Source organism: Eptatretus burgeri, chromosome 9, assembly GCF_056783735.1.
Source record: "Eptatretus burgeri isolate ZD-2024b chromosome 9, Ebu_testis_v1, whole genome shotgun sequence".
NCBI lineage: Eukaryota > Metazoa > Chordata > Myxini > Myxiniformes > Myxinidae > Eptatretus > Eptatretus burgeri.
This window is the reverse complement of record NC_140969.1, coordinates 18865617-18884184: the sequence shown is the minus strand read 5'-3', so window position 1 is coordinate 18884184 and position 18568 is coordinate 18865617. Positions and strand designations below refer to the sequence as shown.

At 44.0% G+C, this 18568-nt stretch overlaps 1 protein-coding gene across 4 annotated transcripts in view; it reads right to left on the bottom strand.

The window, feature by feature from the left end:
* Window positions 1-18568, bottom strand: part of MON2 (MON2 regulator of endosome-to-Golgi trafficking) — a 184974-nt gene that overhangs the window by 63058 nt on the left and 103348 nt on the right. For 3 of the 4 annotated variants that reach the window (XM_085894252.1, XM_085894253.1, XM_085894255.1), the window contains 5 exons: window positions 18152-18333; window positions 17652-17764; window positions 16760-16864; window positions 11174-11254; window positions 9045-9118 (listed from right to left, as the gene is read on the bottom strand). In XM_085894252.1, coding sequence (XP_085750378.1) covers window positions 9045-9118; window positions 11174-11254; window positions 16760-16864; window positions 17652-17764; window positions 18152-18333 — 555 coding nt within the window. The remainder of the gene's footprint in view (window positions 1-9044; window positions 9119-11173; window positions 11255-16759; window positions 16865-17651; window positions 17765-18151; window positions 18334-18568) is intronic. The other variant, XM_085894254.1, reaches the window with a different exon arrangement.

Sequence of the window (18568 nt, the reverse complement as noted above, 5' to 3'; positions counted from 1 at the left end):
TTGGTGAATGAGTGAGGCCAGCGGGTCTGTGTGTATGGAGCGAATGGGGAATGCATGGTGCGATGAGTGATTGGGGGGAGGAGTGACTCCCGCCCAAGGGACCCCGGGGTCAGAGTAAAGTGAGTTAGCTGGGTTAGTCAAATTGAAAAATGGAGGTCGTTTTGTTGTTGGTGGGAAAGTAGGCTCAAGACCCATTTGGAGGGGTGCAGGAGCCCTGTTGACGGGCTTGGGAGCGTGGCTGCGAAAGGTGAGTATCGCTGAGTGGGTACCCCGGGCACCAGGCTAGTCGGCCGCGGTAGGCCAAGGGCCCATGGGGGGCCGGGATAGAGTAGTGGGCACGGGTGCGCCTGCTTGGTGCGGGGGCCCGGGGCGCCATTAGCCGCGTGGGCAGCGCAGTGGGCACGGGTGACCCTCGGAAAGGGGCCCGGGAGGCCGGCCTGCCACGTGTGCGTTTCAGGGGAGGTGCCATGGGGGCACTCCCCGGTGTTAGGGAGCTGGTAGGCTCGGAGGCAGTGTAGTGCCCGGGGGTGCCATAGCGGGAGATTCGGCAGAGGGTCGTGCCTGCCGGAGGGAGCCACGTGTCCCAGCCAGGAGACCGTGTGAGGGCACGGAGAGAAAATTGGGGGGCGAGGCCCGAAATTGTAAGGACACCAACACAGGCGACGGGAATCTGGGTTGTTAGAACCAATAGTTTAAGCGAGAGGCGCTTGTTGAAAGCCCCGGGGTAGTTTAACAGTTAAATGGATAGGGTAGATTAGGAAGTGTACCCCTCCGCACCATCCATCCCCTCGCTGTCGTTGTGGGCCGCTGGACCCACTTTGGGTAAGATCGCCGAACTCTGGGGAGGCCATTCTGAGGCTTCGTTGGGCCTCGACACAGGACGTTAGCTCTCCCTTATTCCTCTGGGAAGGGAACGTAGGGGTTGGGAGTAGGCTAGGTGACAGAATAGGTTAGCCGAACAAGGACGATAAAGGGGGTTAGGGGACGATTTATAGTGGGTAAGTAAAAATAAAAACAACAAAAAAAATAAGTTGGGGCTAAATTGGGGTTTGACAAATTAAGGGAGTGGGTATGTACAGTGACAGGCAAAGGCGATAGGTGGGAGGGAGACAGGAAGGTAGGTCCGAGCCCGCCCTCCAAGTGGCCAGCACCACCGCACTCCCTCCACCAACCTCCACTGAACGGCAAAAGCTGGCCAGCTTCATCTGCTGGCTGTGTTGCTGCAAGGCCTGTGCCGGCCCACTTCATCTGCCGGCTGGCTGTTTTTCTTCAAGGCCTGTGCCGGCCAACTTCATCGGCAGCTGTTGTTTTGCTGCGAGGCCTGTGCCGGCTGGATCATCGGCAGCTGTGTGCTGCAAGGCCTGTGCCGGCCAGTTCAGCTGCTGGCTGTTTTTCTTCAAGGCCTGTGCCGGCCAGTTCATCTGCCGGCTGTGTTTGCCTGCAGCGGTCTTCTTCTGCGGGCTGTGTTTGCCTGCAGCGGCCTCCTTCTTCTGCGGGCTGTGTTTGCCTGCTCACCTTTGCCATGCCATGCCCACTGCCCATGTTCACCAGCCCCGTTCAATTTTGCTTTGCCCCCCCCCCCTGTTCATTTCCATGTGCGCCAGGATCAAGGCAACAGTTTGCAAGCTGCGAGAACTGCCCTGTTGGCAGCTACAACACGGGCCTGCAGTGGCAGCCCGTGCACCGTGTTTGTGTCCATGCATCCATTCGTTGTGCTCATTGCGTGTGCCACTTGAGCTGGCACGGAGACTGCGTTGTGCAGCCCATGCACCGTTGTGGTTCACTGCGTTCAGTTCAAAAGGGAAGGCCTTGGACTGCGTGTGAGCAGCCAGCCACGTTCCGTCACCTGCATTGTTTGAGTCAGAGACTGCATGTGGGCAGCCTGGCTCCCTGCTAACTGCTTTCTTTTGCAGAGTTCAATGATCCTGGGCCATGGTTTAGTGTAAGATTTGTAAGTTAAGGTAAGATGTACTGTACATATGAGTGCGCCCCCGGCATGTATGTCTTAGCGCCGGCAATTTTATTTAAGTCGTCCGTGTGAGTGAGTTTGTTTAGGTAGTTACGCAGCCCTCAGGTTATTTATTTTGGGGACACGAATACCATGAATGTCGCACTCAGGGATCCGTAGGTAAAATGTACTAGGGGAAAACTACACATGATGGCACACGAAAATTTGACGACTCGGGACGAGTCTGTAAAAAGGGAAGGGGGTAGTGTTATGGTTACCAGATTCGCAAACCACCATTCAGGTCCCTTAGGTGAGGTATCTCGGTAAGTGCATGTGTAGTTAGGCCCAAACCCGTTGTCTAGTGGGAATACATGTCATTTATACGTGCTGCGACTCTTCAGGATAGCCGTTTTTCTTTTACTATCTTTATTTTGGACCAATCGCCACCATCACAACCACAACATCAACCACCAACCACAACGCCGCTTCACCACAACCGCCATGACCTTTACCGTCACAACTCGCCACCATCGCATCACCGTCATCTCGCGCCACTCATGGGCACCGATGCTGGACTCGTGTAGGGCGCACGTTGAACAGCGTGTACAAAATCACGGATTTTCTGCTTCAAAAAACGGATCCAAAACGACACACGCCCACTTTTTGCCGTCCAATCGGTGAGCGAGGGGCGAATTGGCCCCGCCCCCAGGGCGATCGATATATGCAAATTTGTGGATCAAAAAGCCTTCACGCCCACTTTTTCTCGGGCCAATGGGGAGCGAGGTGAAAGGTCAAAGGGAGGGGGTCAAAGGCGAAGTTACGGGGGGGATAAAAGGACGGTGTTCGTCAGTCAAAGGAGTAGTAAAAATCGGAGCGAAAGAGTAGTAAAGGTCGGAACGAGGCGAAGGAGTCGGAACAGAGAGTCAAGACTTCGCGGGCGGTGGAGCTGCTCGTCGTGTGCGTGGAAGTCGGAACGGAGGGGACGAGCTGTGGAGAGGCGGCGAGGGCGGACGAGGGGGTGCTCGCGTCGTGCAGGGAGCTGCACCCCTGGGAGGCCGACAGCGCGACCTGGCCGAGGTGGAGACGCTCGTCGCATATAATAAAGATCCTCTATGCCCCGAGCATCAGCAACCCCCCTCCTGTTTCCCCCCGCGCTGAGATAGTGCGACCAAGGGGGCCCCGTTCCCACCCCCTGCCAGGCACTGTCCACGAGGCCCGCGGGTTGCGGGGCCATCGCCGCTCCGCGTCTCATCACCAGACGGGTAGGCCCGACCAGGTCTCGGCCCCAGGCCTACCTCATTCTTGAGGGTATTTCTTTTCCTTGGTTTTGGGTATGTGTTGTCGGCGCCGTCTGTGAAGTAGAATTGTATAAGTGTTGCCGTGTGCTCGGTAGTCGGTATTAGCTCTGCACTGTGTTTTCACTTTTATGTTTGCCTTTTTGTGTAAATGGAATTGTGTTTTCTTTTTTGTGTGCATTTGGTGGAATTGTATTTGTGTGCTTTCCGTTCGTCGCGAATAAATGTGCTTTATTGTTGAACTGTTTCCCGCTTCGCTTCGTCTTTTTCCCCATTGAACCCCCATCTTGCTTCACGTAAAGGGTTGGTAGTGGGCTGAATACGCCCGATAATTAATCGAACCGTCGAGGTCGACGATAACACCGCTCGGTTATTCTGATAGTACGGAACGGGTCGCTTAAGTGGCCCGTGTCCGAAGTCGACCTGCGGCGAGGTGCGATCGCCCGGTCTACCCTCCGCGTGGGTACTTAGGTAGTTCGAATTTGGCGAGCAACCCTATCCCACGCGGGGGCTGATTGGCTCGATCGCGGTGAGACCGAAAGGTCCACCCGTGACTGGTTCCCGGCGTTAGTCCGAGAGGGTCACGACTGGATTGTCCGTCCGGTGGGCGACGTGCCGCGATTCGAGTTACGTGGCCGTCGCACGCCGGCGGGCGCGAAGACCGCAACAATATATATATCTGTGTGAGACATAATCTGTGGCGATGCTCACCATAACACAGTCAGGAGGTGTGTCTGGTGTACAAAAGATGGTGGTCATCATTGGTTAGATAGTTAATCGGTATGCTGCCCTGATGAGGGCAAATAAGCCTGAAATCCAGATAGGCAGCTCTGTTTGATGTTGAACTGAGGTGGACTGTAACCTTTGGCTGTTTGACAGAGTTGCCAGGCCAAGGCCTCCGGACTGGAGATGACGCTTTGGTGTAGGACTATATCCAATGGAGATCAGGGAAGTGCTCATCAGAAGCCACATGTTTCGATTTACCCGCCGATCGCATCACGTGCCTTCTGATTGAATGGTTTGCATTAGTGGGAACAATTGTGTGGGTGGCAGACGGATGGTTGTTCTTTGTGGATTATGTGGTTTTATCGTGTGAGACATAGTCAGGAGGTATGTATGATGTTTAAATGATGAATGTGGTCATCATTGGTTAGATATTTATCGGTATGCAGTCCTGAAAAGGCAAATAAGCCCAAATTCAGGACGGCATGCCGTTGAAGTCATGTCGCCTCCTTCCAATTGAGGGGTCCAATTGTATGACCATGCATTCTGGCCCTTTGGGGTTAGGATGCGTGTGTTTGACCATGTGCTTCAGCCTTTGAGCTTAGGGGCATGTGTACGCCAACAGGACAGTCTTGTTGAACTGGCACTTTGGCCAAGGGGTCAAGGTGCATGTCCCAAGTTATTTAAATGTTTTGATTTTTTTAAACCTATTTTTGGATTTCAAAAAAAAGGTGCCTTCAAAAGAGGCAAACAAGCCTGAAATCTGGATAGACAACTCCGTTTAGGGTTTAACTGATGTTGACCTTGTAATCTTTGTCTGTTTGACAGAGTCGCCAGGCCGTGGCCTCCAGATTGGAGGTGATGCTTTGGTGTAAGACTATGTCCAATAGAGATCGGGGAGTGCTCATCACACGCCACATGTTTTGATATTACACATATATATATATATATATATATATATATATATATATATATATACATATACATATATATATATATATACATATACATATACATATACATATACATATACACACCTACATACATATATACACACACACACACACACACACACACACACACACACACACACACACACACACACACACACACACACACACACACACACACACACACACACACACACACACACACACACACACACACACACACACACACACACTGTTACGAATTTGGGAATTTGATTGCACACAACATTCAGGTTCCTTAAGTCAGTTATGTCGATAAGTGCTTGTTCCCTAGATAGTTCACCTTCTATTGTTTAATGGGCAGAAATCGATTAAGTGCGCTGCGCGATTCAATTTAATACTTAGGGAGCGATCATAACACAATGGAGACGTCCCGCCCCTCTTCTGCGAAGAGGTAGAAGAGCCCTCCCGTCCCGTGATTCATGACATCAACAACTCCCTCCCACCCGTGGTTGAGCGGGGGATGGAGTACGAGGGCATGATTCACGCAGGGAGCGGGGGAGAGGGCGGATAGGAATAAAAAAGGCATACTCTGCTTTGTTCGGGCTGGCTTTCAGTAGAGCTTCAGCTTCTGCTTTGGCTTGGGTTAGGGAGGAGGCTTTTTGAAGGTTTTCTGCTTTGGCTTGGTTTTTAGTAAGCTTTTTGCTTCGGCTTGGCTTTTAGGAAGCTTTCTGCTTTGGAGGCTTTTTGGAGAGCTTTTTGCTTCGGCTTGGCTTTTCAGCAGACCTTCGGGTTCTGTTTGGCTCGGTTCGCTTTTTGGGCTCTGGCTTGGTTCGTCGAAGAGAGTCTGCTTTGTTCATCGGAAGAGTTGAGCTGGTTGCTCGGCTCAGAGTTCTTGGTTCATGTTGAGAGAGGCTTTGTTCATCGGAAGAGAGTTGAGCTGGTTGCTCGGCTCGGAGTTCTTGATTCGTGGAGCTCTTTGTTATCCGCTTGGTTCCCAGCTTGGAGCGACTCATCGGCCTCATCTTGGAGGTGGTTCTTCGAGATAGCGACGCATCGACGGGTAAGATCGGCGCCTTGTCTCACCAGCACATGTTCGGAAGCGCGAGAGGATTCGCTGGAGCTCGGGAAGGATCGCGGCTCACGGCAATTGGATCCAGCTTGCTCTTGCTGGAGCCCGGGTCCGAACAGCTTGAAGACCACACGAGGTGGAGAGGTTCGAGATAGGTTCTGGGTTTCAGCTCATCTGTCCCTCCGAGCTGGAGTCCGTTATTAAAGGCATCAGCCACCATTTCTTGGGTGTGTGTGTGCGTACGTGTATCCGTGGGCCCGTCTAATAAGTAGGAAACTGTTAAGTGCCTGTGTTGTATTTGCTTCACATTGGAATAGAACTCGGCTGTAGGATTTTTTTTTGCTCGTGTCTTTTTCCCCATCCCCCCATTCATTGCATTGCCTGTGTTCAAATAAATGTCCCCATTGTTAAATGTCACCCGCTCGTTGCGTCCCTTCCTCTCATTGACTGCCGTGGAGCGTTCGGAATGTTAGCTGGTTTTTAACACCGATAAGATAATCGGGTCCGACGGGACTTGGCGATATATAACAGCTCGGCAATCGCATACGAAACGAGCTGCGTACAGCGGCTCGTTTTCGTGCAGGTCCCGTTGAGGTGTAGATCCCCGGCATTTCTATCTGCGCGAATAATTAGGTATATCGATAATTCGGCGATTGACCCTGTAGCGCGTGGACAGAAGAGTTGGCTGATCTATGGTGTTATAAAAACACCCGTAGCTGGGTTTCGGCGTTGATCCGGAAGCTACGACTGGATTGCTCGTTCGGTGGGCGCGTGCGGTCGCAATTGGGCTGAGGCGGTCGTCCGCACGCCGAACGGGCGAGAATCCACAACAATATATATATATATATGTATATATATATATATATATATATATATATATATATATATATATATATATATATATATATATATATATGTATATATGTATATATGTATATATATATATATATGTATATATATATATGTATATATGTATATATATATATATATATATATATATATATGTATGTATATATATATATATATATGTATGTATATATATATATATATATGTATGTATATATATATATATGTATGTATATATATATATATATATATATATATATATATATATATATATATATGTATATATATATATATATATATATGTATGTGTATATATATATATATATGTGTATATATATATATATATGTATATATATATATATATATATATATATATATATATATATATATGTATATATGTATATATGTATATATGTATATATATATGTATATGTATATATATATATATGTATATATATATATATATATATGTATATATATATATATATATATATATATATATATATATATATATATATATATAATAAAAATTCCACCAACATCTCTCACCTGTGAATGGAAGGAATAGCCAATCAACTCTCACCTATTCAACTAAACCCAGGTGGCGAGGATTATATCAATAAATGAACACCTCCCATGCTCCTCTAGCCGAAACTGCTGCGTAAAGCAACCAAGAAGGCCAACACAAGAGAAGCGCGATGCTGTATCAAACACTTCCCAGAGTTCCTCCACAGCTGTAAAGAAATTCACAAATAGGACACACTTGAGAATCCCAATGCTACACACACCCTCAGCTGCCAGATCGGTTTCATTGTACACAATGGCGGAGTGTGCTTACACATTGTGTAAGCATACAAACCGTGTTTCCCCATTGTCTTGGGTTGCTCACCTGCATTTGATTTTTCATAGATTTATTTTCATTTACGGATGCTTTCCAACGCTTGTGTGATTTTTCCTGGTGCATCGATTTCGATGTCCGTCAGCACATAAAATTTCAGCTTTCTACGTCACCCGGAAGGCACCGATCTTTAATATCAGCCAGTGGTTAGAAAGAGCTTTATATATTGGATAAATATGCCAGCATGGATCGGTTCGCTACGCTCACGTAACCACAGTGGGACAAACACCACCATGTTATTAACCAGAGTGGTGTCAAAGCCACCCAATGCTTGCCTGTTTATACATTTATCGTTTTTCGTTTTTAAAAGACAAGTCTAATAATATTTTTTATAAAGCATTGCAGTGAAGTCTGATCCAAATAATTTTAAAGCAATATATGTATTTGTATATTGTAATCAGTAAAAAATAGTGTGGTAGATAAAAACATTAGAAAGGAAATAACTTGCACCAAAAACTTTAACATTTTCACGCTCACGCTGATGCTCACGCCGGGGGTATCGCTATAGCTCTCTGTTCTTCGAACCGGCAAGCTAAAAACAGCTCACCGCCACGTAATTCAAAACACCTCACCACACATTGCGAGAGAGACAGGCTTGTTTTAAATGAGGATACGTATGAGTTGCCATGTTGTCATGATTTATACCAAGCGGAATTCAAACACATATTACAAATTTATTTGTAATATTCGTGACACTACATTTTTTTTTATAAGCAATTGAAGTTGAAGTTTAAAATCAATTTAAGTTAAAAAATAGAAAATTTCAAAAAAAAAATTTCCCCTAAAATATAAAAATTACTGGGACAAACTAGGGAGGGTAGGTGCATCACGGAAGTTTGGTACGATTTCACAAAAGTTTGAGGGAGTAATTCAGAACAAATCACATCAAAATCAACATAAAATAAATAAAAATGTCAGACTGGTAGGATGGCTTCGAGGTATGCACGCTCGCCTTTAAACTGTCTAGCTTGGGTTTGAATCTCGGCCAAACTACCAATGCGGCGTTTCACAGGCAGGATGCATTATCAATGCGTGTGCAGTCCCTCAGATGGATGTTAAAATGGGTGACCCATGTCCTGGCATTAGTTGGTGGAAATTGGGCATGAAATATCACACGGTGTCCTTTGCAAAGAGTAGGCTAACTATCACCGGAACCATGGTCAAATTCCAAAATTCCTGCCCTGACCTGCAGAGGGCATTGCATCAACAGCAAAGCCATGCCATCAACCAATGATGTGACCCCACAGCCTCATGCTGCACATAAAAGAAGAATAACCAAAGTGTATACTTTAGGCTTAATTGAAAACAAGAAGAGCAGTCTGCTTGCACTCACTGTGAGCTCTCAAACAGCCGTGAGAGCATGTTCGAGATAACAGGTAAATCGGTCATCACTGCTGTTGTCAGCACCTGCAGAGGAAATTCATAAAAAAGCCAAGTACCATAAGTCGCAGCATGAAATGCTGCCGTCACTGGCAGAATGATGTTCTTTGTAACCAATTTAAAGCAATCACGACACTGTTCACAAACCAGTGAACTCAAATTAAAAAAAACATAAAACAAAATAAAATAAATCAGCCCTGAATATTTAACAAAACATAATATCAGTGGCTGAACTGAAAGGATAGCTTCGGAGAAAGTTTATTCACCTTTTAACTCTCGAGTCTGAATTTCATTCCTAACTGGACCATAAATGGTTTGTAGCCAAAGCATTGCATCAAAGAGAATGCTGTCCTTTTGGAAGGTATATTAAGTTGTCGATTTCATCTGCATTTCAGTTGGCCGATTAGATTTTGGTTCAGGTCCGGATGCAGATCCAGCCTATCTGGGAGATACAAAATGTAAATTGTTTAACTTGGTGGAGGTATGCGCTCTTCTGAGTGCCATTCTCGTTAGATATAGATTAAATTAGAAATTAGATATAGATTACATTTAAATTAGATATAGATTATTTTCACGGAATTTCTACAGGTTCAATAGTGTCTATAAATACAAGTTCTTACAAGGGACTGCAATGCAGAAGGAGGCCCATTGGCTCATCAAAGCCTGCGGTAGTGCTCCCATCTTATGGTTGTTTGTCTGTGCTCTCTTCTTTTAAATGCTGAGCGTCAAGCAAGGACAATTTTAAAGTCTTTGGTAACATTGCTCATGCATCAGCATGTAACTCCAAAAAACCAGTGACCATGCAGTTAATCAGCCAGTGTTGAAATTGTTGTTGAGCATTATTCAGGTCAACAAAAAATGAAATTATAACAGACTTTTACCAGTATTGTTGAACAATTGTCATTTGATAGTGCCTCAGTGATGATATGTGATTGAACATCAACTTTCTCGAGTGATTGGCATGCTGGACGAAGGTGGCAGCTAGGTGTGTCTCAAAGTGAGTCAGCTTGTCATCGGAAGCATGTGGCACGATATCAGTAACATTGTACTCAATCCAGAAGACACGGTGCTGAGGATAGGTCACAACACAACCAAAAAAAGAACATCTAGGGATTTAGGCTTGAAAGGAAAGGTTTGGATGTGATCCACTCTGACAGAATGCAACTGGTATACAAGTCCATCCAGACGAGAGAAACAATCCATGAAACTGTTAACGACCTCCCAAAAGTCATTTGTACCATCATGGAGTGCAGCATTCACTAGGATTGGATTTGGCAGACAATTATGTCCGTACTACCTATCTTAGCTGGAGATCCAATGCTGTAATTTGGTCAGTTGTGAGATTCTGCTCAGAATTTTATGATCGCTAAAATAAAATGCATGGAGACATGTGTGAGCAGCTGCACACACAGGGCATTGTGGAATGCTCAATGTAGTGGGCCGATAATATGTTTGGAGGGGAGAACCTGTAATGATGGTCACAAGAAACTCCCTGCCTTTCATCAAGCCAATTTTACTCATCAATGATATAGGGATGATGAGGTCCTTTATAACGTTCTGCTCACACTTTTGTGATGCCATTAGGCCTAAAAATACTTGAAACCCCACAGGGTCGTGATTGTTAAGCAGTACCTTGAAGAGACCACTTCCATGGCCAACTCTCTCACCCAACGTGATTTCCAGTGTGTGTGCATGCATTTGTGCACACACACAGACACGGAACCTGGTTCACCTGTCTAAATTCGACATAAAATGCTCCTTGCTGTTATTTCCAGGAATATGGTTTACAAATGGCAAGAATTTCCTGCAATTTTAATCAGTGACATCAAATCAATGACCTCTTTCAACATTCATATTTTCCTCTGAGCCTTTACTATACTTTGCTGAGCATGCACAAACAGAGCAACTGCTAAACTCAGGGACATTACTGCAACAAAAATGTCATAGGAAAACAAAAGAAAGTTATCAATGATATAAACATAAACCTTGTCACAATTTGAATGAAAACACAAGGTCATTGTAACATGAAATAGAGTGCAAGTGACATAATAAGTGCAGACACAAAGCAATATGGACACTCACTGTACTTGGTCCCTCTGCTGCACGGCCTGGCTTCAGCAATCCTCCTGGAGCTGGTTTTAGACCGAGGATCCACACGAGGTGCTGCCAAGCACAAATATACCATCAGAGATGGGGAATCCCCTGCCATTGAATGAAAAAGGTCATACATATTCCAGATAATGAGGGAGGTGAATTGGAAACAAGACACCATTTGGTCATCATCTCGAAAAAGTTCCCCAGGGGTGAGGAACGTAGTAACCAAAAATAATTGAAATCAGATAAGCGGTTTTCCATTTATTACAAAAAAACATTTTTTTCAAGATGGCCGCCCCAGTCGGCCATCTTGGATCCGGCCAAGCCCAAAATCAATAGGGTTCTTCCTTTTCAGGTGGTACATGTGTGACCCAAATTTCAAATCGATATGGCAAACAGTTTATGAGTTATCGCACTCACAGCTATAAATGTTGACGCCCGGAAGGACAGCCGGACACCTTGGGTGACAACAATATCCCCCTTCCGCCACGCGGCGGGGGATAAAAACTCCTTTTAGAAACACGGTGACTGTGAACTTCAGAAAGTCGAATATTACCCTCGCCGAAAGAGAGGGTATTGCATTTAAGTCCATTTGTTTTTGTTTGTTTGTCTGTCTGTCTGATTGCCACACAGAACTTTCATGTTTCTCTTCAACCGCTTGTCGGATCGAGACAAAATTATCACCATTGGTGCGACTACTCATGGAGAATGTCTCGATGATAATTATGACATCATCGGTCATTGGTATGGCAGCCATGTTGGAAAAACGGGAAAACATTGGACCTCTGCATCTGAAACCGCACCAAGGAAAAAATTTAAACTTGGCACATGGCAAGTACTCCTCATGAGGAATGAGTGTGATTTTTTATGACATCATAGGTGCCTTCGTTATGACATTATAATTGCATATGTAGAATGCTACATCCGATTAGTATGAAAAATTGAGGGTTTTTTCGAGATAAAATGGTCCACAATTTTTTTTATGACATCATCAGTCACGTGATTCAGCAGCCATATTGCAAAAAAAAAAAAAACCTTCAAAATCTTCTTCTCTGAAATGGCTGAACAGATCGAGGCGAAGCTTTACGTATATGACCACCTTTCCACGAGGAACAAAAGGGTCAAACATATGACGTCATAGGTCACATGGTTTGGCAGCCATATTGGATTTAGCTGAACCATAAAAATCTTCTCCAGAACAGCTGGAGAGATTGAGGGGAATCTTCACATAAATGTTTCCCAAGGCATTCGTGTACAAGGTTGTTAAGGTATAATTGATGTCACATGGGAATTAAGGAATTTGGCAGCCATATTGGATTTAAGAAAAATATTAAATAATGTTTTCCCTGGAACTGCTTAATCAATCGATGTGAACCTTCCCAATTGTGATCTAGTGGTGATGGGGAATGCATGTGTTAAATTTCAATTTGATCGGACACATGGTCTGGCAGCCATGATTATTTAATTTTTTTGATGTGTTAAAAAAAAAAAAAAAACATTCAGAAGGCTCACTTGGCTGTGCCTGGATGGGTTGGAGGATAAAAGAGGATCAGCTGAAATGCAAATCCTATCCAGGTTCCAAACTTCATCCTGATGTCTTCATCTTTGCTTTTTGCTTCTTTGGGTTCCTTCTGATTACTCCAATGCAGGACTGTAACTATTTGGTCTTCCATTTGATTTGAATTGAATTTATTTTAATCCCATTCTAAATTCAATTGAAGAATAAAAAACGTCATGGGTCAGCGGTCGGTGTCCGATCAAAGCGGAACATCTTGGTACCCGGTCATCACTGCCAGCAGTTATAAAGTAGCAGTTCTAATTATGTCTCTTATAAAATTACGTAACACCAGTACACAAACGCCACACAAAACAACAGAAACACCACACAAAAGTCCTGGCAAAAACAACACACAAAAGGGTCTGCAATCTCCGATTGCTCTTTTTCTTGTCAACACTGTCAAACTGCTTCACATCCTTATGTTGTGACGTGCATCATATCTCACCACTTCAGACTCCAAAACAATGTGCACATTAATCAGAGTATTCCACCAAATTACATCTCCTGTCCCAATGAATACTGCTTTAATTTTATTCCTTTTGTAGTGACAAAACCCTTTGTACACCATCTTGCACCTCAACCCCAATTACCTAAAATGCAATTTGTTCTTTGGTATCCATTTATAAAACCAATTCATGTGTTCCTTTTTCATCGTTTAGAAGATAATTAAATGCATCACAGTCTTCATCAGATCCATGGCAGACATTTTGCTTTTCTGAGTATTTCTCAATCATAACAAAGCCAACTGTACTTCAGTGTCATCAAGGTAACCCACATCATTGCAAATAACAAATTTATTGCATACCTAACTAGAAGGGCAGCCTGGTGTTGGCTTAGCAGTTAGGATGGTGGCTTGGGATCTGAGGGTCCTGAGTTTGAGTCCCTTTTTCCACTGAATTAACACCAGGGGGTGACTCAGCCTGTCATTCCTCTGAGGTCGGCAAAATGTGCACCAGTATACTGGTAATAGGGGCACTGCATCAGCGGCATCACTGCGCCACTGACCAATGATGCAACCAGCAGCCAAAAAGGGAGCACACGATGGGAACTAGCAGGGAACTCGGGAGAGCGCATACCTCTGCCACGACAACATATTGGGCCCAATAACTTTTTGAAATATCGTGCTATATAATCGTTTTTGAGCCCCATCTCTCAATGGTGAAGAATCACTTGAAAAATTAAATAATTATCACATCCAGATCCGGATTGGAATCTTCACCAAAATTGAAACATTTCTTCCTTTTCACACACCGAACGTGTTCACCAAGATTTGCCCAAATCCATCCACAACTTTTTGACCTATTATGCTATATGCCATTTTGTCCCTTTCTTTCAATGGTGAAGAATCGCTGAAAAAAAATTCAAGGCGGCGGATCCAGATCCGAATTCGCCCGTCCTTGTCACACACCCAATTTGCCCACCAAATTTCATCCGGATCAGTCTACAACTTTTTGAGATATCCTGCACACAGACAGACAGACCGACAAACAAAGAAGAATACGATGTTGTGCACAGCACGATACTTGCAAAATTCATAAAACAAATTTGACCTCAAAAATAATTGGTGGTTGAATTCAATGACCAAATATGGAAATCCTCTTCAAATTCCAAGTCAATCGGATGAAAATTGACAATTTTACAAATACCACCTAAGTTGTTCAGCTTTTGACCTCAAAAACAATAGGCTTCTTCCTTATGACAAACTCTACCATGTGGTGAAGTTTCGTGAAGATCGGTTGAGAATTGTGACCCATAGGTGATAAACAAACAGACAGACAGAATAACAAAATCGACTGACCACTATACTTGAAAAATCTTCGATTTTGCAAGTAACAAACAGACAGAGAATAGTGAAAACATAACCTCCTTCACCTTCGGTGGTGGAGGTAATTACTCTGATACCGTCTTGGGTGAACACATCTCCTCTCAAGTAAAAATAAAAAGCAAAACATTGCTCAACTCATGCAATCACAGATTCAGTGGCCTGCAAAAGTGTTCACCCACCTCAAAAGTTTTCACATTTTGATTTCACCTCAGCATATTTCATGATGCTTTCAAATCAAACTAAATATTTAGAGCCTTCACAAACTACTGCAAAGTGATGAAGTTAAAAAAATGTAGATAAAATGTGAATAAGTTCGATTAACACAGAAAATGAGATGATTCTTAGTTTCATATTGGTATTCAAACCCTTTGCCCAATTAACCCGAAATCACTTCATGAGCAAATTATTTGTTTGAAAGGTTAAAAGTAAGTGTGATAGGTTTCAACTGTATGCAATCAGTGGTTTAACTTAAAAATTTAGCTACCCTACTTATCAAAGGATTTTTAAGGTGCATCTCACTTGGTCAACCAATAAGGCAAACATGAAGTTTTCCAAAGAAGTCAGACAGTTGTGGAGAAGCACCCTTCAGGAGAGGGCTATAACATACATACATACATACATGGGGAGCATGCGACAGCGCGTCGCTGTGTCCACTTTCCCTTGGTACTCCAAGAACCTCCGTCTGGCCATCCCCATCTCTTAGGAATAGGACATTCCAGGCACCCACCCGAATGGACCTCCTCAGGTTAATCCGAGGAGACTGCCGACTGGTGGATATCACCTCAGCACCACCCCGCTACACCTCAGTGTGTTTTGCGGAGTAAGAAGATTTCAGTCACTCATTATCCCTTTGGGGATGGTGAAATCAATCATTAAGAAGTGGAAGATATATTATACCACACAGACGTTACCCAGATCAGGTCGCATCCAAACTCAGCAGCCGGGTATGCAGGAAACTGATTTGGAATGTCATTGCAAATCCAACAATGACTTTGAAAGATCTGCAAGGCTCTATGTCTGACATGGGGTCAGTGTTCATCAATCATCAATATCCTGTGCCCTTTACAATGCTGGCCTCTTTGGATAGAGAAGAGGAAGTGTGCAACCTCAGCATAGGTGGCAATAAAGAAGCCAAAACTTAAAAAAAGGCTCACCTAAAAGCCCATATGGAGTTTGCAAAAAAAATAAAAGCATCTTAATGATACTGCAGACATGTGGAGAAAAGTTTTGTGGTCAGACAAGACAAAAATTGAACTTTTTGGTCTAAATTCAAAGCGTTACATCTGGCGCAAGCTTAACATTGCACATCACCCAGTTAACACCATCCCGACTGTCAAACATGGTGGTGACAGCATCATGTTGTGGAGCTGCTTTTCATCAGCAGGGACTGGCAAACATGCCAGGATAGAAGGGAGAATGGACGGTGAAAAGTATAGGAGAATCCTTGATGAAAACCTGCTTGAGTCAGCCATGAATGTGAAACTGGGTAGGAGATTCACATTTCAGCAGGACAATGATCCGAAGCACAAAGCTAAAGCCACACTAGAGTGGCTGAAAAAGAAGAAAATAAATGGTCTTGAGTGATCCAGTTAAAGTCCTGACTTGAACCAAATTGAACATTTATGGCGAGACTTGAAGATTGCAATCCATTTGACGATCACCATCAAACTTAGCAGAACGAGAACAATTTTCACATGAAGAATGGACAAATATTTCACCATCTCACTGTGTAAATCTGGTAGAGACCTACCCAAAAAGACTCGTAGCAGTCATTGCTGAAAAAGGTGCTTCCACCAAGTACTGATCTTGGGGGCCGACTACTTTTCCAACCAGTGAATTTTGATTTGTACATGTATTTTTGTAGGTATTCCTGCCAGGTAACCTCCTTCAACGATAACAATGTTTAGTTTGATCTCTTCAGTTATGAATGAAAAAGTACATTTGGAAAAATTGTTTCTACACAAGTCACAATCCATTTCAATGTGGCATTATTGGTAGGGGGTGAATACTTTTGCAGGCCACTGTATGTCGTACGGCCTCTCCCCAGGACCCATTAATGCTCTGCAAAATAAATGTTACCAGTTTACATTGAGAATCCACAACAGTTTTGCTTTGCTAGGGACAAAGTAGTTATCTGACAAAGTAATTAACATAGTAGTTATCTAGCTTACAGTACCAGATAGCTACATACCTGGAGGGTAGAAAGAACCATGTGCCAGGCAGAGCCCAGCACAGCACCATGACAGTGTGCCATTGTTAAGAGAGTACGCATTGCCTGCATGTTCTTAGCAGTGAGCTGAAAATAACAAAATCAAATGCGAACAATCACAATAATCCCAAAGCTGATTACAAAAATAGTGGTTTGATATTCTTAAGTGTAGGGAAAGTATCCTTTTAATAAAAGTTCAGGTTTAAAGTTTCGTAAAGTTCAGCACAGTCTTCAGATTTCCTGCTTAATTATTTAAATATCAAGTATGACGCTAATTTGACCACTGTATCCACATACTTCTACCGCTCATTGTCCATTGCATACTTCTCATTTAAGTTCATTCAACAATGTCGGATGCAAAGATACTTGTGACTTTTAGTCATTTAACTACATAATTATATGCCTGGTGTTGGCTTAATGGTAAGGGTGGTGGGCTTGGGATCCTAGGATCCTGAGTTCAAATCCACCTCGGCTGTTGAATCAATAACAGGTGGGGTTGACTCTGCCTGTCATCCTTCCGAGGTCGGCAAAATGAGTGCCAACTTGCTGGTGTCCTGTGTTGGAGTGGCAACCTGTCCAGGATTGTGCCCAATAGCCAAGGAGACTGCTTAAGCAGCACCAACGCTCTGCACATAGTATGGTCCCAATGAATGGAACTACATGTGAAAATCCTCTCCCCTCACTCCCCCAGCCACTGACCACAATCCCCTCCATGACCCATGTTCCAATCTCTCTCTATCCCCAAACACCATAACCATTCAAGCCCATGGTAACACTATCATACCCAAAAAACTTACAAAGCAGGAAAAAAAATGATCAACACTACCCAGTAAGGATTCAGAGTTCTTAAGGAAGGTTACAACTGAACACATACCACCACAGTACCCTGCACCTGGCCCGACAATGGCTGCCCCATTGCAACCACCTGTTGGTGACACTCGCCCGTGGGGCTCCCAGGCTGTGATAGCAATATTGGAATGCTGTGCACTGTAGAAAAGGAACAGCAACAACAAAAATATCATTATTAAATAACAAAAATATTAAGGCACGAGCAACAAAGTGAGGGGGAGGGGATGAGGAGAGAGGAAGGAAGAAGGGGAAGATCTCCAATGATAACCCCCAAGATGAAGTGTGCAACCTCAGCATTTTAAGCATCAGCATTGAACAAATATTTCTTCCTTCAATCAGGCTTCATCAGCATACAATCAGACTGAAATGCAAGCTCACCAGTCAACCTGTATTCTGTTTGAAACAAATAAGACGGAGGGAACCACAAAAATGAGACAGGATGTCTCATTTGCATAAAACATCATCAGTGGCAATAATTTACGTATTTGACTAATAAATAGGGGGAGGAGTAGGGGAGGGGCATACCCTTGGTAGTCCCCGAAGAACTAGAAGTAGAGAAAACAGTAAGGGCATAGTGTGGTGGAAGAGAAGCTTTGCAAATTGCTGTAATGAAAGCGTCCCTTGGTGTAACCATGGATAGACGGCCACTCATGGCTGCCATCGATGTATGTGCCTTCAGAATACTCTCAGTGGCTGCTTCATCAGTGCTAGAAGACGATTAGAACAGAGTGAAAAATGGAAACAAAAGTCAAATCAAAACCCAGAATTGGCATGACATCATGTTCCTGGTTGTCAAGTCAGATAAACCAGGGTACACACAGGTGACAATGAAGTACAGTCAGAAATAATGCAATTGTCCAAAGAGGGCAAAATATTGCACTTGGAAATTATGTACACAAGTCAGTAACCAAGTACTACAGCAAGCCTTATACAACCAAGTAT